A 22,658-nucleotide genomic window follows, 5' to 3' on the forward strand; every position below is an offset into this window, starting at 1 on the left:
TCGATCTTCCCACTTATTGTTCTACTTCCGAACATCCTATTGTTTCATGTATGGCCATTAGCTTATACCCGTTGATAGGTAGCTTAGGTAAGATAGCCCGCTGTACATGTATATAAGACCAGCCATGTAGAGGACGAACCCTCAGATTGTTTCTCCTCGTCTACTACCTGTAGCACTCACTGAGCTCACCAGCTCCTTCATATATCTCTCACCCTTTCCTGTGCCTGCCACATCGACCAGTAAGTCAACAGGCTCTTGCATCACATAAGGTTCAGGGGGATACTTTTGGGATCAGAGGGATCAGGGCAGCACGTTCCATGTGACTGTCCCTTTTTAGTCTTTTTGATCTCTTGTCCGGTGTTACCGTGACAGTTAGGCATGCCAGACTCATGATTGGACATGCTGCCAGAGAGATATCACTTATGACGGCTCAAGCTAGCACTCAAGTCCCATGGCGAGGATCTGTGCTGACCTTCCAGGCTCAAGTTCAGGACTCGCTCAAGAGTCAAGGTGGAAAATTTTTGCTGCCGGACACATGCCGCTCTGTATTGAGGGCTCGATGGAAGGACACCACCATGATTCAATGCAATGTTGTTATCATGCCTAGCAAGTCCTCTCTTCTCGTCGAGTCACACAATGGGGACAAGCCTACGTAGACTCGTAAATTCCTTGAGTGCATTTTGTCCTCTTCATTGGAATCTCTCATTACTCAAAGCACTCTTTGATCACCGAGAGGAAGAGCCACAGGCGTGTCGGTTTCAGTAGACACATCTGATGCTATCCCACCTAAAGTTCGATGAGAATCTCCGCAATGTCAGCAATGCGCCATAGATGCTGGCACGCAGGCTCTGTAGGCCATCAAATTATGCTTTCTTGCCTACAGAGAATATCGATGTATCATTCTGCATCCTGCATCATTTTCAAGATCTTCTTCACATGCTGATATACCTGCTGGTATGGTGCTGTAGAAACGATTGAAGATGCACAAAGCCAATTTACAAGCAAAGACATGAACCAGAACCTGTGAGTAGCACGCCCATATGATCGAAATGAGTCGACAATTAGGAAGAAACTATCTGTTGTGTTCCTCGTTTGCGGTACACCCGACCACATTGACAAGTGTCTACTCCATCTGATCTGAGTAAGGTTGCTTCCCTGACTTTTACAAGGTTCCGTCTGAATTTTTTTTTTTTTTTTTGGCATTTATTTCTATCTCGCACTATGTGCGGCATTTAAAGGGAGGATGTACAGGCACGGGCGTACACTACGGTGCGGTGCAACTCAGGGTGGGCATAATTAAGGGGAAAATGAAAGGGCAGCAGAGCCGTGGGTGGGGCGATTAGCCTGGGTCAAATGGCGTGAGGCTCGCTGAGGTGAAAGCAGGAGTGGTGGCTATGAAATATGCGAGACGGTCCAAGCCCTCTGGGTGTTTCCATAGGCGGCGGAGGTGGGTGCGGGTGGGATTGGCAATGCCGAATAGGATGTGCCAGGCATCATCGTGCAGCGGGCAGCTAAGTAGTGTGTGTGTGCGTGAGTTAAGGAGCGCATGGTTGCAAATGCATCCGCGAAAACTACGGTGGTAACGTGAGTCAAAGAAAGTGCCGATGTGGCCATGACCAACTACGGCCTGGACAAATCGACCCTCGGTGTTCCGAGAATAACCGCCGGAGCAGAAAACAGAGTGAAGGGTGGTGGAGGGGGCCCAGGGCCAGGCTTCACGCAGTGCAGTGGGACGATCAGTCACTGCATATTCCTCCTGCCAAGAGGAGGTCGCTCACTCACGTGCCCACCTCCGCACCCATGCAATTGTGGGGCAGATGGTTTCGGGTTGGGACACAGCCGCCTTGGCGAGGCGGTCGGCGACTTCGTTGCCCAGTACTCCACGGTGACCCGGTACCCAAACCAATGTGATGGTTAAATTAGGGAAATCGCTCATGAGTGGCGAGAGGTGTTTCCGGAAAGTGAAAGAGAAAGGTTGCCCCGGATGGGGGCTCAGGGAAAAGAGGAGAGACAGGGCGGCGTGATTGTCTGTGCAGATGTAAATAGTTGAAATGGTGGAATAGGCGTTAAGAAAGCCACGAAAAAATGAAGACACGGTCGTGATGGCAAAGAGCTCTGCGTCGAAGACCTCGGCTCGATGTCCCATTCCCCATGCACGTTGAAATTTAAGGGCGGAGTGATGATAGATGCACACACCTGCTCCTGCTGCACGATGACGGGGGGCCGGAAGTGGGTGAGAGGTTTGGGAGCCGTCGGTGAACACCCAGAGGGCTGTGGGGTCTGAGAAGTGAGCAGATAAAAGCGGGGCAAGAACAGAGTCTACATGATGGGTGGATGCTTCCTTAGTGGGAGCAGGAATGAGTGTGATGACCCACGTTCCCCACGGGTGCGGCACCTCCCATGGTGGCTGGAGGAAAGGATCAGTGCGCATGGAGTCGCGCAGTAGCTCTTCCTCCAGGGTAGTGATCGGGGTGTGTTCCGCACGGCGATGGCGAACGGAGGGGTTGAGGAGGGTGAACTGGGGCGGGTATAGGTGGGCCTGATCGCTCAAGCAGGTGGCGACAGGGTGATGCCGTGGGAGGGTGAGCAGTCACACGGCCGCGAGGTTTGATAGGCGCTGCAGCTGCTGCTTCATCGGGAGCACGCTGGCAATGAGGTTCAGAGCGACCTGCGGAGTGGACTTCCACGCTCCGAGGAACCACCGCAGCGCCATGGTTTGAATGCATTCGAGCGGGTAGAAAAGGGCACGCAGCGCACGGGGATTGTACCAGATGGGGCTGCCAAAGGTGAGCACGGGCAAAACGGTAGAGAGATAGAGAAGGCGGGCTTGGGCGACCGAGATGCCTCGCTGGGTGTTTGCGAGTTGGTGCAGGGCGATGACCCGGGACTGAGCACGCGCTGCCATGACACGAATGTGATGCTCAAATGACAGGGTGCGATCAAGCCAGAGGCCGAGCCACCTGAGGTAGGGCTTCAGCTCCAGACGTTCTTGGTGCCCGTCCCACTGAAAAATCAAAGGGGGGTTAGAGGATAGGCCAGCGGCCGATGAACAGAAGTGAATGAGCTCCGTCTTGGGCATGCCGACAGTGAGGCCGAGCATGCCCAGGGATCGAGCGATGGTGGGAAGGGTGTCCCGCAGGAGGGTGATGTTGTGTCTAAGCGATGGGGAAACTATAAGGAGCGTGAAGTCGTCTACATATCCTGCAACAGTTTGCTGCAGATAGAGAAAGGGATCAAGTGCGTGATAAAGGGGAGAAGAGTATATGGTGGATAGCACAGGTGAGAGGGGCGAGCCCTGGAGAATGCCAAGAGCGGTGACGGGGTAGGAAGAGCTGAGCTCCCCTTGTAGTTTGGGTGAAATGGAGCGGTCAGCAAGGAATGATGAGATCCACCGGACTTCATTGGTGGGGAAACCGAGGGAGAGAAGAATAGAATGCAGGACATCGTGATGGATGTTATTGTAGTACCCCTCGATGTCCATGCAGAGAAGCGAGGCAGAAAAACTGTTCACCCAAGCGGTGCGAATGGTGTGGGTCAGATGCATGCCCACATCAATAACAGAGTGCTGTGAGCGGCTGCCGAACTGTGTGCCCGGGATGAGGTGCAGGGCGCTGATCTGCCAATTTAGGCGTGCAGCTACCACTTTCTCTAAGAGCTTGCTCAGAGTTTCGAGCAGGGCGATGGGCCGGTACGCGCTCGGTGCCGTATAGTCAGGCTTGCCCGGTTTGGAAATGAAAACAAGCGCTGCTACCTTCAATGAAGAGGGAAGGTGCCCCAGCGAAAGGGATGCAGCTACGAACTCATAAAGAGCGTGGTGCGCGGTGGACTGCCAGAGCCACCGAACGAGCCTCCAGGAGGTTCCGGAGGGACCCGGAGCTGACAGGAGGGAAGTAGACGTCAGCGCCGTGGACACCTCACTCTCGAGAAGAGGGTGGGGTGCTCGCAGTGATGGGTATGGAGGGGAAACAATGAGGTTCAAAGAAGGAAGAGACGGAGAAGGAGGAAAATAATGCTCAGTGAGCACCTGCCCGATGTCGTCAGGCAGACTGAAAGACTCATTACGTGCTCAAATGATGGACAGCACCGGGGTACGTTGCCCCTTGGTCCACGAGAAAAGTTGCCAGGGATTGGTGTGTTGTAGTTGGGAGGCTGCCGCAATGGCCCACTCCTTGCGTGCCATGCGAATAGCTTGTTGGAGGTCGCGCTTGACGCGCCGACGCTCCTCAGGGTCGGCGGCATTCTGGACTCACCAGCGAGCGAAGTCACAGCCGTCATTTCACCATAGTTGTGATGGTCAGTGGGCGTGGGTGCGTGGCGGGAAGGTGGTAACATTGGCAGCCGCAATGGCACGCAAGAGCGCCGCAGCACCCTGATCGAGGTCAAGGGTGGAGGAGTAGCTAGGGGAAGGAGGGTTGGTTAGGAGGGCAATTTCAATGGCGTCGAGCCATTCGCTTCGCAGGGAGGGGTCCACACGGAAGCCAAGGTCAACTTCCGCGGGAGTGGCCTCGGTGCAGATGGTATAAGTAATGAGTGAATGGTCTGAGGCCCAAGGGGAATCCTCGACTGCATATTGGGAGAGAGCCAACTGGGGGCTGCTCAAGGCCCACACCAGATCGATGATGGCGCCTGTGGAGGGATTTCCTCTGATGGTATGGGTGGGGAGGTGAGGCTCAGTGAATAGCTGTAGGTGATGGTCGACGGTCCACTGGACCAGGTCGTCCGCACCTCTAGTTATGGTACGGAGAGCGCGATGCTCCCATGCCCAGAGGGGATGGTGCATGTTAAAGTCCCCGCATAGCAGGATCGGGACATTAGGCAGAAACGAAGAAGAAAGAAGGTGTCGAAGGCCGGACTGGCCAGTCACGGGTGCATCGTTATAGACATTAACAACCAGAAACTGTTCACCGTTCGACGCACGAGATACGAAAAAGAGGACAAGCATGTCAGGATGGGAGGAGATATCCGAACGGAGCGTAATATGAAAGGAATCAAAGAGATGTTTCCGCACCAGGCAGCTGATGCGCGACCTGGGGGTTGGGTTGGAATGAGGGAGGTGGAAAGTGGTAAGGTTAAAGGGCACTGCATTGACAGTGCCGAAGACAGGGGCACCGGATTCCACCCCGTGAGGGGTGTCAGACCCAATGCGCCCCCACCAAGGTTCTTGGATAAAATACAAATCAAACGAAGAATTGGCCAAAAGGCTATGGAGCTGTGGATTCGAACGGGCTACATTCAGTTGTGCGGTTGTAAGATTCATGATGCAGCGGTGGTGGGCAGCGAAGGAATGCAGTACTGAGCATGCGCTGTGCAAGATGGGTCAGCCGCATGGTGCTCACCATGGATTCCACAGACACGGCAGAAGAAATGTGTGGACGGACACGGGACGGTAGCGGGATTGTTTTTAAGGGCACAGGCACTGCAAGCGGCACGGTGCTGATCGGTAGTATGGGTGTCCTTGCCGCAGAAGCGGCAGAGGGGCAGTTTGCACTTGCAGAAGTGCTCAGTGTGGGTCAGAGCCCAGCAGCGTTTGCATTGGCACAGGACAGGTTTGTCCTTAGAGCGCTTCACGAGGAGCCGAGCTCCCATGAACCAAACGGACATGGAGGGCTCACCACGGTTGTCACAGCCAATCAGGAAATGCGAACAGAAGTCTCGCTTGGAGTCTTCGATGGAGAAAATCAGGGGCGCGCGCTCCCGCGTGTCCTCCGGCCCCGCAAAAGTGGTGAAAGCAGGTATGCCATTGAAATATACATCCACGAAAATGGGATTGGTACGGAGCTCGGTCATGATTTCTTCCCCGGTGAGCAGAGAGCCGCTCACGGGGTGGCGCCGCGGGCACGCCAGAACGAAAAGCTTTACAGTGGGCAAAACGGGACGAAAACCCTGGGGCAGCACGACGGTGTGTGCGCCCGCTGGGGCCGGAGAGGCAGCGCAGGGCTCAAGATCGAGGATGACGCAGATGGCCCACAGAGCATCTCGGATAAGCATGTCTGGAGAGTCATGAGAGAAAGTTAGGAGCACCTTGTTTGGGGCAAGGCGCATGCCACGAAAGGTTACCTTCGACCAGGCTTCCGCTTCCTGGATTCGCTGGGTGATGCGCTGATACCAGATGGCAGGGGTGGTTGCGCGAATGCGGGTTACCTGCTCTGGAGTGAGCAAAGTGTGGTAGGTTTTGTCAGTCGGTGGCAGTGGCGGTGGCGGCACCTTGGCGGCCGCCTTCTTGGTGGCTGGCTCAGCGGACATGTTGTCCCCGTGCGTGGCTCAGGCGGCGTCCGAGAAGGACTTTGCAGTTTGTTTGCGCAGACCCGCGGGGGGACCCGGGGGTGCCAGCAGCGGACGGGATTGGGCCAAGGTGGCTTTGATGGCAGATAGGCGTGCATCGATGGTGACGGTTGCCGCACGGACGCTCGCCTCAATGCCCTTCACGATGGTGGACTGTATGTGCTCAGGCACAGGGTTAGCATGCGTGGACATTCCCAGGAGGTCCATATCGCCAGCGCACTGTCAGATGATGGCGGCAAAGATGGCGGATGCCCCTTTGCTGACTCTCGTTTTCATGACCTCCTCGTTGTTGAGGAGTCGATTCTGGACGTCCGCGAAGGTGTCCGCAAGGGCGTCGACGATGTCGATGATGCCCTCACTGAGATCCTCCGTGATAACTGGGTCTTTGGCCAGGGTGACCATGCATAAGGGCCGTTGGAGGACGTGCTCTAGGTCGGTGAGTAAGTCCCTTAGGAATGCAGTTCCCGGCGGGGCTGAGACAGGTAACGGTTTGACATTACTTTCACTGGCCAAAGGAGACTCCCCCGGGGGGGCACGCTCTACAGTGGCGGTCTCCATCTCGACGTCAGTTGCAGTTGCCGGTTGGGCGCTTGATGAGGACATGGTGGTAAAGAGACAAGAAGGGTTTTTGTCTGTCTGAATAAATGTAGCCCTTTTCTTTCGAGGCCAGTTACTATTATCTGCTTGAAGTTTTACAATGAGTGTGCTTGGGTCTGCAATGTGACAATTCCACCGACTCAAAAGTCCCGGACGAATATCCAGACCTTGGCTGATGAGCACGCGCACATTAATTAGCTGCAATCACCTGGGAGCATCCATATTGAATGCTGAATCGTGATTAGACTTAGTCTGCGTAAAGCGACCAGCTCTATATAACGTCCGGGATAGCATTATCACCAACGTGTTACGGATCTCGAGTCTTACTACCATACACTCTCTACCGTGGCGAGTGAGCTGTACATTGTAATTCTTACATGATCGACCTGCCGCAATCGAATTCGGAGGTTATGCTGGTGGATAGTGCTTCTCGGCATGGGCGGAACACGTTTTGTATTGACTCTGAGTTTGTTCCTTGCTCGCTGATTTTAGGTCTATCACATTCATTTCTCCCCCTTGAACAACACATACTTATAAATGTTTTAATTATGGAACAATGGCGAGGTAAGTCAGAAATGATCAGTCGACAACATGAGCTCGTCGCGACAGTGTCTCGACAAGCCCTGTAAGTAGTCGTTATGAAGGCTCATATGTGTGGATGGCCAGCTCGCATAGTGCAATGGGAGGAGATGGGCCGCAGAACATTGGTACTAGAGGAATACGATGCGTGATGGTAAGTCAATCTCGGGTTCGAAAGTGCCAACTGACTGACCACCATATCGTGAAAGCATCGTTAGATTCAGAACCACGCATGCGCATGCTCATCTAGCAGTGGGCCGACCAACAAGGTGCATCATTGTCTTATGAGAATTCCCGTAGCTGTCGTTTCGGCTGAGGTGATAGGACATCACAAAGAAGTTGAAATATATGGATGTTTCGATGCATAAAGAAATATCGTACTGATCCTCGGCCATTTTGTATTTATCTCGCACAAAGATAGTTCAAAGAGTCACATGCAGGAGAGAAACCAGGAAACGCAAACAGCTAATGTGGCCTACAAGCAACCCGCAACATCCTGCGATGTTCATTAGAGCCGTTGATGCATACTATGCAAACGAAACCCACAGCAACAAAGAAAGTCAGGCCCGTCAACTTCTTACATGTGGGGAGTATTGAGAAGCATGTTCCATATGACCTCGATCTCGGCGTTATTGAGCTTTTCCAACACAGGGAGGGCACCCTCCAGACGAGAAATGACCCGGAACCACGGATGACTATCACAAGTCATGTTCCAAATGAATGGCAGCAGCTCTTCATGGCCCACATACTCCAGAGTTGGTATACTCATTGTGATCTTGACCGCAAAATCAGCGGACAGAGGGCCGAAGTCATCTGCCTAACTTTGTGAACAAGAGTGCGCAGCGGTAGTCTGTAGATCTTTGAGTCGCGAAGTGTCGATTGACTACCGAGCAAAGATGTTCAATGAATCATACTGCTTGCAAAGACCTCTGCACGTACACTGAAGCCATATGGCACGGAGATTTCTAGGAACTTCAAGCTCCTACACTTTGCAGCTACCAGGGACAAGCTCTCTGCATCGAAACAGCAACTCAACACGATTGGATCCATCGTCTCCAGCGCTCCCATGTCCAGCCGTCCCGGTACTTCGTGTTTCATGATGTGGACTCTGCGAACAGATCCTGACATGGACACCACTTTCGAGAAAGATACACGATCTAGTAGGAGGAGACGGGTGAGTGGTGGATCGGTGATCTGGCATTTTATGAGGCAGAGACTGCGCAGATTGGGACATGCAGTTGCTATAGTCTCAAGGCTGACCGACATATACTTAACGGTCAGCTCCTGCAATGCGGGCCATTTGCCTTCCATCTTGAGAGCAAAAGTATTATATATTCCGATGAGACGAAGAACAGTAAGCGAGTCAACGAACGGAAGTAGGAACCGGCAGTTGACTTCAAGGGGACCTCAACGAACATCTTCGCCGTCAGACAGTGATGAACAATATAAATGAATGCTTCGGAAGCGGCTTTTCATCTGTGATAACGTGTCGAATACTCTAGTATCCGCGTCTTCAATTTCAATGACATCAAGACATTGTTGCGCTATAATAGCATCCACAAGACACGGAATGGAAGGGAACCACAATCTTGCACCTCCATGGCCATACGATCAGATCTTGATCGCCTTTAACTGAGCGAGTCGCATGACTCGAGTGAAAGAGGCCACCACAGCATCATCTAAGTATGAGCCTGAGCATTCGGGAGAATAGTAATAAAAAACATCATAATCATCCTCGTCGTTGGCGATGCCTGAGTTGAAGTTGAATGCTGAAATCCAAAGTATGAGGTTCCTGAAGTGAAGTATTCGGCGCGAGGCGTCCGCTAGCATAAAGTCGCAGAACCACCGAGTCTCCCTGCCTTTCCTCAGCTCGACCTTCGACAAACATCTCTGCAGTGCAATTTTCCGTGCTGTGTGGCACGTCATGTAGAATCTCCAAGCATTGGGGATTGGAAGATGCGACATGAGGACATGGAGGACGTCCTTGTTGAGAGTCAAGATATTCATGCTGAATGAATTGGTGGGGATACAGATGGAGGTCGCAAAGCTAATGAATGTGATCTAAAACAAGTACCATGACTCTCATTCCTGCGAACATACGGGATTACCACAAAGAAAAAACTTACATTAACGAGTTGCAGTTAAGGCTCCAACATTTCTATCTATATACTATGTTAAATAGTTTTAACTGTTTACTATATCTGTTTATTTACAGGTTGGGCTGTATATAGTAAATAGATGTTTATATATAGTATAAATAGTTTTGTGATGACATAAGACTATTGAGTGCACAATTGATAGATTTGACAGTGCAATAGTGAGCCAATTGAAAGTCATCGTGTTTGATAGAAGCCACCACTGACAGTTGATCAACATATAGACTCATGAACATGAGTTTCTTGTTATTTTTTGTATGACATGAGATTTTCTTGTCATTCGTGGTGCAAGTGTTGAAGTTGAATGCTTGTTTTCTGCTCACTATCATGTGTGTGTTGATGCACCCAGCTCCTAAAGGGTCCCAACAATCACAGGGGCTGCTCACAGTTGAGTAGAACTCCACTAAGAGATGGGACAAAAAAACTATATAATCTTTATATAAACTGTTTATACTACATATATACCAACTGTTTACTATATACTATTTATTTACACCTCAGGAGTGTAAATAGTATAAATAGTTGGAGCCTTAGTTGCAGTGAGCGAAATCCTAAGCAAACAAGGACTCGGCCCGGTCACACCTCCTCAATGATAGTCTGTCTTATGCTGGACAGGTTTGAGTTGCGATTACAATGTAGAAGCACCAGCTCGTACCGTACTGTAGCTCGTAGCCAGCACAACGAGGTGGCGAGCAGCAGTCGGACGAAAGTCAACTCCGAAACCGGACATTTTCCCGACTCCCGCACGTGACTGCGACGCGTCGGTGGCTCCCCGGCCAAAGGGGCCCTTTTGCCAGTACATAATTGTAGTAAGGCTCTTTGAAATCCACAAACTTCAGCTGGAGAAACTTCTTGAGGTTATTTACAGCCTAGCACTCCGAGAAGTTGAATTAGGCACGTTTCGCCCAGCAATTCAAAGAGCTGCGCTCGCTGAGCGATGTCTGGCAGCCACAAACGTGAACATGAAACTGATTCTCACGCCGCACTCCCGTCTTTGTCGAGCGCCGTTTCCCAATCCATTGGCTCCTGAAAAACATTGCTGCTTTAGCCAATCTATCTAGACTGCGTGCTACAACTGAGTGGAATTCTTTCTTGAACGATAACATGTCTTCGCCGGTTCATGATTGTTTACCTGGATGCTCTGGAACGGGCCCGCTCTTCAAGTAGAGTGCTCTATCAGTTTCAATGTGGCAAGCTTATCATTCAAGCTGCAAGTTGAGCAAGCAAGGTCGAAGTTGTGCATATTATTTCATGATGGGAAGCCTCGCCGGCCATGACATACCCGGCAGAATACGCTGAACAAAGTCCTGACTGCATGACCAACTGCTGTTTTTAGCCAGCAGGTCAGCCATGTTATCCGCAATTTGCAAGATTCTCCTCTGCCCTGTATTTTCAACGGATATTCAGGACGACGTAGATGCTCTGCAGTGAGATTTGTTTTTTGGGACGTCCTTTCCGCGGAATTCTTGAATAATTCTGACTGAAACTTCATCAAAGTCAAAGGCTGCCGCATATCATCCGAAACGAGGAGACTAGCAGGCTAGTATAGCCACTATCTCCAACAATTCTGACCTGTTTCTGACCATTTAGACTTATTCTCGTGTGGTGAGTGCAAATCACTGCTTACCATTTTTTTCATCTTAGAGCGAGAGACATTTGGCACATGCTTCTTCGTCTCCACAGGCCTTGTTGAGGATGCCCTATATGGTATTCACCGGGACGCTTGTTATCCCCGCCTTATGTTATGCCATATTCGGGGTTCTTGATGCTCTGGGAGTCATGTGGATGCTTACGGCCACTTTGAACGTGCAGAATCTTTCACATTAGTTGAACCAACCGCTCGGAGAAAGCGTTAGAGATGCGAGCGAGTCGGCTGACGCATTAATCCTTCCTTTTGTTCATTCAGACAGGTGCGTGCGTCACTGCGTACTGGAAGACTGGAAGCGAAGTGGATGGAATTTACCAGAACAGGCATGTGGTTTGGGCTTCACCACCACTTTTGGCGGTAAGTCACACAGTGAAGGGTAGCCTGACAGACGAATGGAATGTGCAACTATATTGCGCCTGGCCTAGGATGTAAATACCACACCACTTTGCCTAATGGCAGTTTCTCAGATTGCTGACGGCGAATCTTTTTCTGGTGTCCCAGGTTAACTCAAAATAGCAGACCTGTCCTCATAGCCATTCGGCACCCGTGGATACTCTCTGCCACAGCCGACAAAGGCCATGCATCAAGGGCAGGGTAGCTACTGTGACTAGACTATTGCGCTCAAAGACCCACTTCTCTCAGGAAATTGTGGTTGACGGCGTAAAGTCTTGCCCAAGTATAGGTGCGGTTTTCTTCCATTTCCTTTTCCTGGGAAAATGAGCGCACAAAAGCGTCGATGACTCGGTCCTCCTTCATGGATGTGTTGCTCTTCGATCCGCTGAGTTTCCCCCAGGTGAAAATCTGCCCACAAAGCCCGCAAGATGCCTGACTCCCGTTCAAACTTTGGAAGTTTCTATCAGAACGAAGTAAACATGGTGAGCAGTATGCATCGGAGCAGTTCTATGTCCGATGTTGCATCTATTCGCGGAAAGAACTTACCAATATGCTTTTTTACGGGCTCCTCGTCGGCGCCCTAGATAGACGCACCGAAAATGCGGCGATGGAGCTCACTAACAGTGAAGATGCTCTGTCGAGTGACGCCTTGACTAGCGATCGGGGCCTTCGATGCAGCGTATTCACCGCGACTGTCGGAAAAAGACTGGATGGAAGCTGTCAGAACCAGGAGCGGTGTGGACAACGTCGGCACGTCATGATATACCCTATCGGTCCTAATCACGGTTTTAACGATCCATGCAGACTTCTTGACCACATTGACGGACCGCCGATCGTCTCGTAGTATCGGTCTCATCGTCAATCACCGAAAGGGCGAGGCGCTGATGCATCAACTGAAGGATTATCTGCGTGATGCTTCTCTGTACAGAGCTGTTTGGGACAAGCTAGCGCCACACTGTCAGTGTCTCTTCCGTATTGCCTCGTTGCGCCATTCTCCTGCATTCCAGATGATTGTTCAGTCATGCAATGTCTTTTTACTGGCGCGAAATGCCGTCGTATGTGCGGTGAGACACTGCGGGAAGGCTGGCATTTTTGGGCGCTCTCCTTCGAGTGTTTGTTTTCTGTGCAACGTCTGATGTTCGTGACTGCAGATTTTGTCCTTCACGCGGTGAATGGACGGCATGATCGTGCGGCTGAAACAAGTCGACTTGGAGTCGAGGATACCATATGGGTATGTCTTAATTATGGTGCATTCCTTACGCCGAGAACACGACCACATGGAAGTTATATTTAGTCTCGATCAGACTTCAGCTGGCTTCTGGATTGACTCGATGTGCCGAAGCTAGAAGAAGTACGATCTTGCGGAGGCTATCTGTTGATCACTGTCAACTAGCTCATCTATGCTGGTCTGTCCTAGCAGCCGCATATGGTCATCTCTAGACGACATGACGAATGGCTGACTAAGGAGCATACGATGCCCGAATCTGCATCAGTGCTTCATGGTGCCTATAAAAGGAGGTGAATCTAAGCAACATCGCCCCTCATCCTCTTGAGTTCAAAGCATCTGCGCCACTATGTTCTCTCTCCGCACCTCATTTGTCTTGCTTGCTGCGCTCCTTACAATCACCGGTGCCGCACCCACGCTGGAGAATCCATTGAATGATGTCAGTGGATACCATGATGTGCTCTTCTACACTGCTAACCGTCTATCACACCGCAGCTGGCAGCCAGGCAGGTCTGCTATGATTCATCCTCGTCTGTCGCGTTCCTCCGTGCATATAACGTGAAACAAACCGACCACTACTACACGACCAGCGTGTCAGCGATGGACAAGGCGGTCAGTAAGGACGGTTATAAATCGCAAGGCGATGCCGGTCACGTCTTCACCTCCGAGGTCGTGAACACGTCCCCTCTGTACCAGCTCTACACCGCGAAGACGACCGACAACTTCTACACCACGTCGGAGGAGCAGGCAGAGAAGGTCGTGAGCAACGGTGGAGGGTGGAAGAGGCAGGGCATCGCGGCGTATGTGTATGAGGATCAGATCTGCGGAAGCATTCCGCTGTACCAAGTGTACAACCCGAAGATCACTGATCACTTCTACACAACGGACGAGACTGAGCGAAACCACGCTATCGATGATGATGGATATGTCGACCAGGGGATCGCATGCTACGTGCTGCCGGACGATGACTGAACGACAGGTAGCACAGCATTCTCAGTTTGGTTGTACTGACTTACTCTGCCTATCAGCATGTCTTGGTGTCCTTTGGTTACTCCCGAAATTGGAAGTGTATCCAGTGTCCCTTATTTGCTGCTCTTGCGAGGATTACCGAGTCATATTGTCTGTGTGTCACGTTGTTGATGTGACTGTCGTTGCCTTCACGCTACGTATTGTATCCTGAAGCTTCACCCTCTCTATGGGTTGGAGCATCTTAATGACATTCTATGTAAGTAAAGACAAGATGCGCGCGGCGCCAAATGCTCTTACTCTCAAGCGCGGCACACGCCACAAGCGCGACGCGTAGCACCCAGGCACGTGATCGTGTCCCGCATTCGGTGACGGTGACTCTGAGTGTCACTATGTCTCTGAGTGTCACTATGTAGTAGCCGCGCTTCGCAGATTGTATCGTAACAACGACCGATGTCTAAAGTACTGCCGACTATTGATTCCCCATCCTCTACCGCCGCGATTTATCCTCATGCTCCCAATCAATTCCATATCGTTCTCGGACAAATCGAGGAACGCGTGCAGTTGGTGGAGACTTGATATACAGCCTGGAGAGAATATTCTGGAAATTGGATGTGGACAGGGAGACTGCACAGTTGCACTAGCAGCGGCGATAGGCGAGGCTGGACATGTAACTGCTGTAGACCCAGCGAGCCTCGACTATGGTTGGTGGCGCTCGCCGTCGTCGGAACCCCGCTATCGAGTGACATTTTCTACAGGCTCGCCATACACGCTGGGCCAAGGTCAGAAGCACATCCGAGCATCCACGCTTGGCCCACGTATATCCTTCGTCCAAGCAGACCCGCTGGATTTCCTCGCGCGTACCACGGACACCTATATCACGGCTATCCTTGCGCACTGCATCTGGTACTTCTCTTCAGCAGACACACTACGTGACATCCTCTCCGCGCTCATCCCCCATACGCGCCGCATCTGCATCGCAGAATATGCATTGCGCGCCACAGATCCCCGTGCCATGCCGCACGTCCTCGCCGCCTTGACACTAGCGTCCCTAGAATGTCGCAAGCTGACGTCAACGAGCAACATTAGGACGGTCCTGTCTCCGGCAGCCATCACGATGGCTGCGAGTTCTGCGGGGCTCGTGCTCGTGCGAGAGGACATAATCGTCCCGTCTGAGGGCATGCTGGACGGACGATGGGAAGTGGGTACAGTGCTTTCGGAGGACTTCGAAAGGGAGGTCGTGGAGAGTGTTCAAGATAGCAGAGAAAGAGCTCTAGTCATGGCTATGAGAGATAGTGTCCAGGCGGCGAAGGAGATACTCAAGGAGAAGGGAGAACAGGTCAGGACCATGGATGTATGGGTGGCGGCCTTTGAAACGCGTACGTAATGGCTTGTGAGTTGCGATCACGATTGTTATCTGAGACATGCTTATTGAAAACGATTGTGTCAGTCTCAAGAACGTCTCCAGGCCAGGTGATGAGGTGATGAGACTGAGGTTACCGTTTAAACTTTTGCATCGAGTCTTCAACCGGGATCTCGTCCTCCATTCTTGTTTAAAGAGAGGGTCATTTGGTGTTTCATATGCTTATTGATCGGCCGAGCGATCTATGAGATAGCGATCTGAGACTATCAAATGGAGAGATGGCATGGCTTGGCGGCTGTTTGATCATTACAGTCGCTGCGATCCTGAACTTAAGACGTCAGTGCTCAATTTGAAGCGTAACCATCAGAGAACCAGACGCATCTGTGGCAAAATTGTCAGGCGTGTCAGTGCGACTGCAGATCAACACTGCACAAACTGTATGATGTCTGCCCAATATTCAAGCAGCCTCAATTTTTGGCTTCAGAGCGCGGCATGGACGACTCCAACTCGAGAGAATGTGGCCTCGATGCCGACGCGATGTCCGAGAGACTGAATGAAACTAAGCATGAACGCGTTGACGTGAGTCGCACCACAGTTGATTACGAGTGTAAAAAGCTCAACGTTTATTTGCCCGCGTTCATACACGGTAGAAATGGGAAATCTCTGCATCAGCTGAGTATAGTCATCAAGGACTGTGACAGTTTGAGCCAGGTAATTTAGTCGCGGAAACGGCGGGCTAAGAAAGACATGCTTGTGAACATATCGCATTGCGATGTTGATGTCGAATAAAGGCTTCAGTTCTTCAATTAAACCATGGTCACGATGCGGGTATCGGTGCTTGAGTGCTTGGCATTGCGAAATAGCCTAGGACGGTCTGACAGACATTCGGACATTCAGAGCTCAACAGCTGCTGGGAATACCAGCTTGCTGATGCGGTACAAAAGGGGACGAGATGTGGCCAGAAAAGAAACTGTCCTATAGAAGCGTAGGACTTTCGTTCGGGGGCATCGCTGTGTGCCGCCGTTTGCTCAGGACTCCCACTTAGAGCATTATAAGGACTTGAAATCTCTTGTATGCTTTTTGCCTAGAGAGGAAGCCGTGAGACGTCCGCAGAAAGCGTTAGTTTATGTAAAGCAACTTTACTGCTTCTAGGTGGTCTCCGCATATACGTCTCTCATTAGTTGGGCTTTTCCGGCGTCAACTCTCTCCGCAATGCTCTCCCGCTACTTACCGCAGCATAATGATTTCGCCTGACTCTGTTATGTATGCGAGGATTCCTCAATATCTGCTACCTCGAAGGCTCAACCACCGTGTGCTGGCGGCATACGCATCGTCAACGTCGATTGAACTGCTTTCCAGTATTCTATGAGGCTCGAGCTTGAGCTTGAGCAGAGTTCGAACGGATGCATGTCACCGCTGAAACCATTCTTTTATGCCAATGAAGCCGACGTGACGCATTCGCTAATCGTTTAAGGCCGCAACGTGGATGGGTGCCAAGTTCGCGACAACGTCGTACAGTCGAATGCACGACGCTCTCGGATTATCACCAGTCCCTTGCACGGACGAGATGCATCATGCGCCGCCATAGCGCGTGAACATCAGTATGAAGTCAGGTTCGACGTACTGGTTTACTGTTTCCCGTACGCTTCGTACTGATTGTTACCTTCTTGCGGACGCGGAGCCAGTATCGTTATCGAACTTCTGCGCTATCTTCTCCCGTCTTGCTATGTGAACTGCTTGAACTCAATCTTTTGCTCAGTTGTTCTGCAGGACAACTAAGTCTCCTGACGGCTGTCATGCTGCGTATCACGACAATGTTCTCGACCACGCATCAATCACAAGAAAACCACATCGTCGGAGGAACTGGCACATCACTCAAGCGCCAACGGACCCGATAGTTGACTCACGGCGACGACTCCCGGAATCAGAAATCCCGCTTCTCACAAAATGGTGACTCCATCAATGGGAAGTCAATCTGATGGGCACAATGCATCACTGCGGTCTGTCCTCGTGGCCTCCCATATAAGCTCGCTATCCGTGCTACCCCGCCTCGCGCATCTGCCCTCCATGTCTTCGCCCTCCGACTCGCGCATCATCCTCCAAGCCAACATCGAGGCTGAGACTGTGGACTTCGACGCTCTGCTCGAAGCATGGCACGAGATCTCAGAGGTCTCGGTTGAAGCCGTCGTCGCGCGCTGCTCAGATCCCTTTGATTTCGCTTCACAGCAGTGTCTTTACTTCGCGGTCGTGCAGCGGGAGGACCCTGTAAGCAACAGCGGAGATGACGGTGATGAGCAAAGTGAGTTCGCCGCGGTCCGTCGCTCTGAGAGCTTTCAGGCCGCGGCTGCTCAAATCCTTTCGGAGAACGCTGACAACGCGATAATCCACACACATCTAGGGCGCAGCGATAGCAGCGGTGCAGCGCCCATGGCAACTGATGAACCGTTCATCGACGATGATGACTCCGATACGTGGGTTCCGAGCTCACCGCCGAGGTTCAGCCTGCCCATCTCAAATGACACCACCGCACCACCTCCGGTTCCCCCGGAGTCCCCCGAACCTCCTTCTCTAACTACCATCGGCCTCGTCTATCTCGCGACGACGAACATGCAGAACGAAGTGAGCGTGGGCATCTCTCTGCTCCCGCAATGGCGTGGGATGGGCCTGGCCGCACAGACACTCGCACAAGTCATCGAGATCGCCTTCGACCGCTTCGCCTGCCACCGCCTGCAGGCGGCGCTCATCGACGGGCCCTCGCGCGATGCCGCACGTGCCATCTTTGTCAAGCTCGGCCTCGCGCACGAGGGCACGCGCCGGCGGGCGATCATGAGCCCCGCGCTGAACGGCTGGCGCGACGTGACGTACATGGGTATGCTCGACACCGAGTGGGCCCTGCGCAAGGGCAAGGTGGTCAAGCCGCCGAGCGCGTGGGACGAGATGATTGCGCGGCACCAGGGCGAGTGCGAGGAGCTGCTGGTGGCGGATGAGCGGCTGCGGCGGTTGCGCAGGACGGCTAGCATGGAGACCGTCAGGGAAGCGGGATATGACCCCTCGGCGTCCCTTGTTTTTACAGATGACGAGCGGAGCAGTGTCTCCTCCGCTAGCTCGTCCATTGATCCCACAGAAAGCATTAGTTCTTCACCACCGCCATCAACGGTATACTTGTGGGGCGAGTTTGAGCTTTCGCTTCCTGGTTCTCCGATGCCAGTGGAGAACCAGAGAAACACGGAGCCCACCTTCCGCAGTACTACTCGTGGTGCAATTTCAGGCGAAGGGTATACGTCTGACTCAGGGTCGGAGTGGGATCTGCTTTAGTGAGTACATGTGACACTCCCCGTCTCGAGGCTGCGCTGAGAGGAGCTCGAGGCTCACTTGCTCGCGATTCGCGCCGTCAGACTTGGGTGTCTCTATAAAGTTCTGTCATCAAGATCTTGGGTTGCATGTGCGTGTACGAGCGTGTAAATGAAAACTCACAGAACTCGATGCATTTGTGCGAAATCCCCGGTCGGGCATTGTGGAATGGCACACTTTATTGGCCCCACCACATGTAACGTACGAGTACGTATGAAATTTAGCCCACTGATCATGATGCTTGATGAGTATCTCGTGGATGTGCGAATATCAATCTCAATGTTAAACTGATATATTCGAAAGTTCCTCAAGATGACAGGACATGTTTTGCACGTGACCTCGCCAGCATCCAACGTCTACTGTGAGGCGCGTACAATCTCAACGACTTCGCCCAGATCGCGTACGATTCGCATTGGGCCGATGTTCTCTGGCAGCGGGAGCTGATCAGTCCAACCCTTCCCGGATCTGTCGACCCAGAACGCCCCGAGACCTGCAGCACGCGCTCCAGTCACGTCAAAGGGATTCCTGTTGAAAGTTGCGCGACAGCATCAGTTACAGTTATAGTTTTCGGGTATGATGACACGCTGGTCAACAGGAGCCAGCGCAGATGAGGAGCAACGCAGGACTCACCCACTGACGAGCCAGACATCGGGAGCATCGCGCTTGGTCTCGGGCGCCTCTCGGACGCGCTCCAGGAGGCTCTGGTAGACGACTGAAGCGGGTTTATACATCTTGACTGAGTCAACGAGATGGAGAGGGATCGGGAGAAGTGACTCGGGGAGTGAAGAATGGAGCGCGGTGGACACCATCTCGAGTCATTGGGATGGAAGGATGAGTATATAGAACGATTGTTAGTATGCGGACCTACCTCTGTCGTACCTGGAGCACGAAATCGCGGATCAGAGTGCGTACCACACCGGGAGATTGCAATGTGAGATCCTCGTATGTGACACCCTGAGAGTACTCACCGTTGCTGAATATGATGAGCTCCACGACAGGGATCCTCTTCAGCTCTGTGAGCGCAGGCACAGCATCCTCAAACCTGCAGGTTATCTGTCAGCATGCATGTCATCGCCATAGCCCGGCATAGTCATCCGACGCGTCCGCCTGCCTAGACGCCTCGGAAGGTGTGGAAGAGAGCAAAAACGTTCTTTGAAGCCCTTCGCCAAGCTATTGAATGGCCTGAACACATTGGCAGTCATCATGTGTCAGCCCCCACACACATCGTCGAGCTGCAGTTCTGGCGAGGCGCGGATGATCAACTACCTCGTTCTCCGATGATGCACTTTGCCGCGAACATCGCTCGACAAGGCGCCCAGACAATAAGTGCTCCGTGTTCGACGGACTGCAGTAGGCCAGCGCTATTAGACTACCCGCGAGAATGGCCGAGCGCAGAGCTGTGCAGCGTTAGGCCGTGCCGGTGAATTACTTACGGAACAAGTTGGTTATAGGCGTCCATGAGAGCGGCAATGTTATCGTCGCTGAGTTTCACTTGCAGCTCGGCCGCAGCATGTTTCAGGCTGTTTCTCGTCACGACATCGAATGGTTCATATAGGCCTAAAGATGGATAGTAATTGAGGATCACAGAGCTGCAAGACTACATTTGCAAAGAAGAGTGTCCGCTCACCCATGGAATTGAGCCTCCACGTGTATCTGCGGAGTGCTAGCGTTAATACGCGCCCGATCGACGGCGCCTCGAAAAAACGCACTCGAGTTGGTACCGTCTCCATAATTGACTCAACTGACCGGCTTTCTCAGCTGAAATATCCACATGCTGCTTGATGCCCGAGGTGATGCTACTCGTGTTCAGTATCGTTCCGTAGATGTCCAGAGCAAGCACTCGAATTGTCGTCGTGTTCGGCATCGTCTGATGATAGAGTTAGGAGTTGACTATTGATCGTTGATTTCTTTGCAGACGTGTATAATGCAGCTTGGCTGAGAAGAGCGTCGAAGCGCAAGTGAGATGAGTTGTATCTGTTTCTGCGCCCGTGCTAGCCTCCACGCCTCACATCATTCATGACGACATGGCTGACTGAGCGAAAAGGCCTCAAGTTCCGGGCCTTCCTAGTCGCGTTTACCAGTGGTCGATGTCACGATCACGGATGGCAGATATTATCAGAACTTCTGGGTTAACAACAGCGGCACGTTGAAGTGTCAAAGATCGCAAGTACGCCGTTCAAGAAAAGCGTCTGTGCAGCGTTAAAAGAAGGTGCAATCGTGCGATAGTGTACAAAGAAATTCAGCATCTCTTTCCGGATTGCTGTACTTGAGAAGACAAGATCGGATAAGTCCGCTCAGAAACGCTCCACTTCATCACCGGCGCCTCCCAGCTCATTCTGACGCCCTCCTTTTGACTCTTTGCCCATCGCCGTTGTGCGCATCGAGGAGATACGAGCAACCTTGATCGCGAGACGAGCGATACCGGGATCTATGTCGGTCGCATGACGAATAGACACACCGATCTCCCCGCGGGGGGACAGTCGCAGATCGACAGGCGGTTTCTATGCAGCATGCAGGCATGCGTTGACAAATGACAATAGCCCATCGGAGACATGGACGACCGGAACGATCCGCGTCTAGGGACGAGGAGGCAGTAAGTAGATGGCCAGCGTTTTGGCACCCCATTACCATGAATGGTGGCTGTCTAGCGCCGCAGAGCCATGCGGTTCCCCGATGAGAGGCTGACGATCATAGATCAATGTGATCCTGGGAGAGACGGAGATGACAATGAAGTACTAGGCCACCGCCCGGGGCAAGGATCGAGTGGAGCAACCTCGTGTAACAGGACACAGTGCAGACGGAGTGCTGGACATAATCAAAGCTTGATTGACTTGAACAGATTCACGGCATCGAACAACTGCCGATATGAGGGGGCGGCTCAAGATGGTGAAGAGCATGGTAGCGCTATGGTGAAAGTTCTCTGACGAGAGAGAAGGGGATGAATTTGTCGAGAGGGATGGTGACGCAGAATAGTCCGGGAGGCATCTCGAAGCCTACTGAACTGAATGACAAGCTGCGCAATACACTGTCGACAGGCGAGGCTGATTGAGCGGGTGCAGAGGGCACTGGGAAGGCAGGCAAAGCACCAACCTGTGAAACTGACACACGAGAAGCAGCGCCCAGGATGTTCGCATCGCCGCCCGAGGAGAAGCAGATGAACGAGGACTTCGAACAACATCAAGCGATGCGCGTACCTGGGCATTTACATCACCTGTCTGAGCTGCCTTCTTTACCTCCGCTATGTTTCATTAGCGCGCATGATACTGTCTCGGCAACTTGGCTGTTTGCGTTTCTTTCCGTTGTTGCTCCGCTACATTTCATTAGCGCGCACGTATGATACTGTCTCGGCAACTCGACTGTTTGCGTTTCTTTCCGTTGTTCCTCCGTTCAATAGCTGTTGCGCTGCCGTGATCGCATGAAACACTACGAGATGGGCCTCGGTTAGTGAAACGATCTATCTCTAGGGATGTTTGTGTGTGCATGTCCGTTGAAATGATATATTTCTGACACTCGAATGGAGGCCGGTTCCCCTCGCAACCAGATTGAATGACCAGGAAGGTTAACAATAGAATATGATTATCAAGGATATACCTTCTGATTGGGTCGGGGAGACGAACCCGAGAGCCGACAGTGAAACTGTTTCGCTGCTGATCTTCCTGGTTGAGTGCGGGGGTGGCCAAGATGAACGCATCAGCGGATGTTATAGCAAACCTTCAAGCCTTTCGCATGTGAAGAGGTAATCCGGATTTGCCGAACTGAAGTAACGCGACTGGCATTCGGCCCAGCTGCGCACAATTGAAGCGGAGCACCACTGTAACAGTCGAAGTTCTACATGAAAAGCCTTCAGCATGCCCATCAGCTATAATCTTCCGGAGCGACGTAGTCGGCACTCAAATCACCGTGTGACTTGTGAAAGTACGGCTATGCTATGCACGAGCTGCGAGGCGCACATGAGATGAACGCTGGAGCTCGCATGTCATCTATATTGAGCGCTTGAATTCGCAGTCAGGAGGGCCACCATGGCGGAGAAGTGAAAGCAATTCCGTGCAGCAGCCGATACCCGCACCGAAAATCACCTGAAATTCCGTGCCGCGCGGT

General features: G+C 52.2%; 7 protein-coding genes across 7 annotated transcripts; 4 read left to right on the forward strand and 3 right to left on the reverse strand.

Moving 5' to 3' along the window:
* Window positions 1-2,779: 2,779 nt before the first annotated feature.
* Window positions 2,780-6,807, reverse strand: LAESUDRAFT_611966 (uncharacterized protein; the record flags this gene model as incomplete). Its single annotated transcript, XM_040903173.1, has 2 exons — window positions 2,780-2,971; window positions 6,763-6,807. Coding segments are annotated over 2 exons (237 nt in total), but the record flags the coding sequence as incomplete, so codon positions are not given.
* A 663-nt stretch (window positions 6,808-7,470) lies between these two features.
* Window positions 7,471-9,094, forward strand: LAESUDRAFT_716029 (uncharacterized protein; the record flags this gene model as incomplete). The annotated part of the gene is given in 7 exon segments (XM_040907218.1): window positions 7,471-7,504; window positions 7,524-7,612; window positions 7,709-7,727; window positions 8,007-8,217; window positions 8,428-8,632; window positions 8,740-8,812; window positions 9,012-9,094. 7 exon segments carry the CDS (start codon window positions 7,471-7,473, stop codon window positions 9,092-9,094), a joined length of 714 nt encoding a protein of 237 aa, XP_040761379.1.
* Window positions 9,095-11,883: 2,789 nt separating this feature from the next.
* On the reverse strand, window positions 11,884-12,511 carry LAESUDRAFT_716030 (uncharacterized protein; the record flags this gene model as incomplete). Its single annotated transcript, XM_040907219.1, is given in 4 exon segments — window positions 11,884-12,115; window positions 12,135-12,180; window positions 12,202-12,235; window positions 12,278-12,511. 4 exon segments carry the CDS (start codon window positions 12,509-12,511, stop codon window positions 11,884-11,886), a joined length of 546 nt encoding a protein of 181 aa, XP_040761380.1.
* A 690-nt stretch (window positions 12,512-13,201) lies between these two features.
* On the forward strand, window positions 13,202-14,012 carry LAESUDRAFT_814511 (uncharacterized protein). The gene is made up of 2 exons (XM_040914592.1): window positions 13,202-13,319; window positions 13,376-14,012. Exons 1-2 carry the CDS (start codon window positions 13,230-13,232, stop codon window positions 13,850-13,852), a joined length of 567 nt encoding a protein of 188 aa, XP_040761381.1. The 5' UTR covers window positions 13,202-13,229; the 3' UTR covers window positions 13,853-14,012.
* Window positions 14,013-14,299: 287 nt separating this feature from the next.
* Window positions 14,300-15,455, forward strand: LAESUDRAFT_744514 (uncharacterized protein; the record flags this gene model as incomplete). The annotated part of the gene is given in 4 exon segments (XM_040911319.1): window positions 14,300-14,413; window positions 14,433-14,550; window positions 14,605-15,239; window positions 15,297-15,455. The coding sequence occupies 3 exon segments, from the start codon at window positions 14,300-14,302 to the stop codon at window positions 15,231-15,233; spliced, it is 861 nt and encodes a 286-aa protein (XP_040761382.1). The 3' UTR covers window positions 15,234-15,239; window positions 15,297-15,455.
* Window positions 15,456-17,135: 1,680 nt separating this feature from the next.
* LAESUDRAFT_728920 (uncharacterized protein) lies at window positions 17,136-18,686 on the forward strand. Its single transcript, XM_040909541.1, has 2 exons — window positions 17,136-17,508; window positions 17,608-18,686. The coding sequence occupies exons 1-2, from the start codon at window positions 17,277-17,279 to the stop codon at window positions 18,522-18,524; spliced, it is 1,149 nt and encodes a 382-aa protein (XP_040761383.1). The 5' UTR covers window positions 17,136-17,276; the 3' UTR covers window positions 18,525-18,686.
* A 169-nt stretch (window positions 18,687-18,855) lies between these two features.
* LAESUDRAFT_728923 (haloacid dehalogenase) lies at window positions 18,856-20,510 on the reverse strand. The gene is made up of 7 exons (XM_040909542.1): window positions 20,270-20,510; window positions 20,188-20,213; window positions 19,994-20,117; window positions 19,529-19,602; window positions 19,429-19,439; window positions 19,191-19,369; window positions 18,856-19,085 (listed from the first exon to the last, which is right to left on the reverse strand). Exons 1-7 carry the CDS (start codon window positions 20,422-20,424, stop codon window positions 18,917-18,919), a joined length of 738 nt encoding a protein of 245 aa, XP_040761384.1. The 5' UTR covers window positions 20,425-20,510; the 3' UTR covers window positions 18,856-18,916.
* Between the last annotated feature and the right edge of the window lie 2,148 nt (window positions 20,511-22,658).

This window comes from Laetiporus sulphureus (genome assembly GCF_001632365.1).
Source record: "Laetiporus sulphureus 93-53 unplaced genomic scaffold LAESUscaffold_38, whole genome shotgun sequence".
Lineage (NCBI taxonomy): Eukaryota > Fungi > Basidiomycota > Agaricomycetes > Polyporales > Laetiporaceae > Laetiporus > Laetiporus sulphureus.

Excerpts from the sequence above, each read along its gene's own strand:
- LAESUDRAFT_814511 (XM_040914592.1), top strand. The coding sequence starts at position 13,230 with ATGTTCTCTCTCCGCACCTCATTTGTCTTGCTTGCTGCGCTCCTTACA. Across the intron at positions 13,320-13,375 it reads TGGAGAATCCATTGAATGAT|CTGGCAGCCAGGCAGGTCTG; the intron begins GTCAGTGGATAC and ends ATCACACCGCAG.
- LAESUDRAFT_728920 (XM_040909541.1), top strand. The coding sequence starts at position 17,277 with ATGTCTTCGCCCTCCGACTCGCGCATCATCCTCCAAGCCAACATCGAG. Across the intron at positions 17,509-17,607 it reads AGATGACGGTGATGAGCAAA|GGCGCAGCGATAGCAGCGGT; the intron begins GTGAGTTCGCCG and ends ACACACATCTAG.
- LAESUDRAFT_728923 (XM_040909542.1), bottom strand. The coding sequence starts at position 20,424 with ATGCCGAACACGACGACAATTCGAGTGCTTGCTCTGGACATCTACGGA. Across the intron at positions 20,118-20,187 it reads GTGGAGGCTCAATTCCATGG|GCCTATATGAACCATTCGAT; the intron begins GTGAGCGGACAC and ends ATCCATCTTTAG. Across the intron at positions 19,603-19,993 it reads GCCTATAACCAACTTGTTCC|GTTTGAGGATGCTGTGCCTG; the intron begins GTAAGTAATTCA and ends GATAACCTGCAG.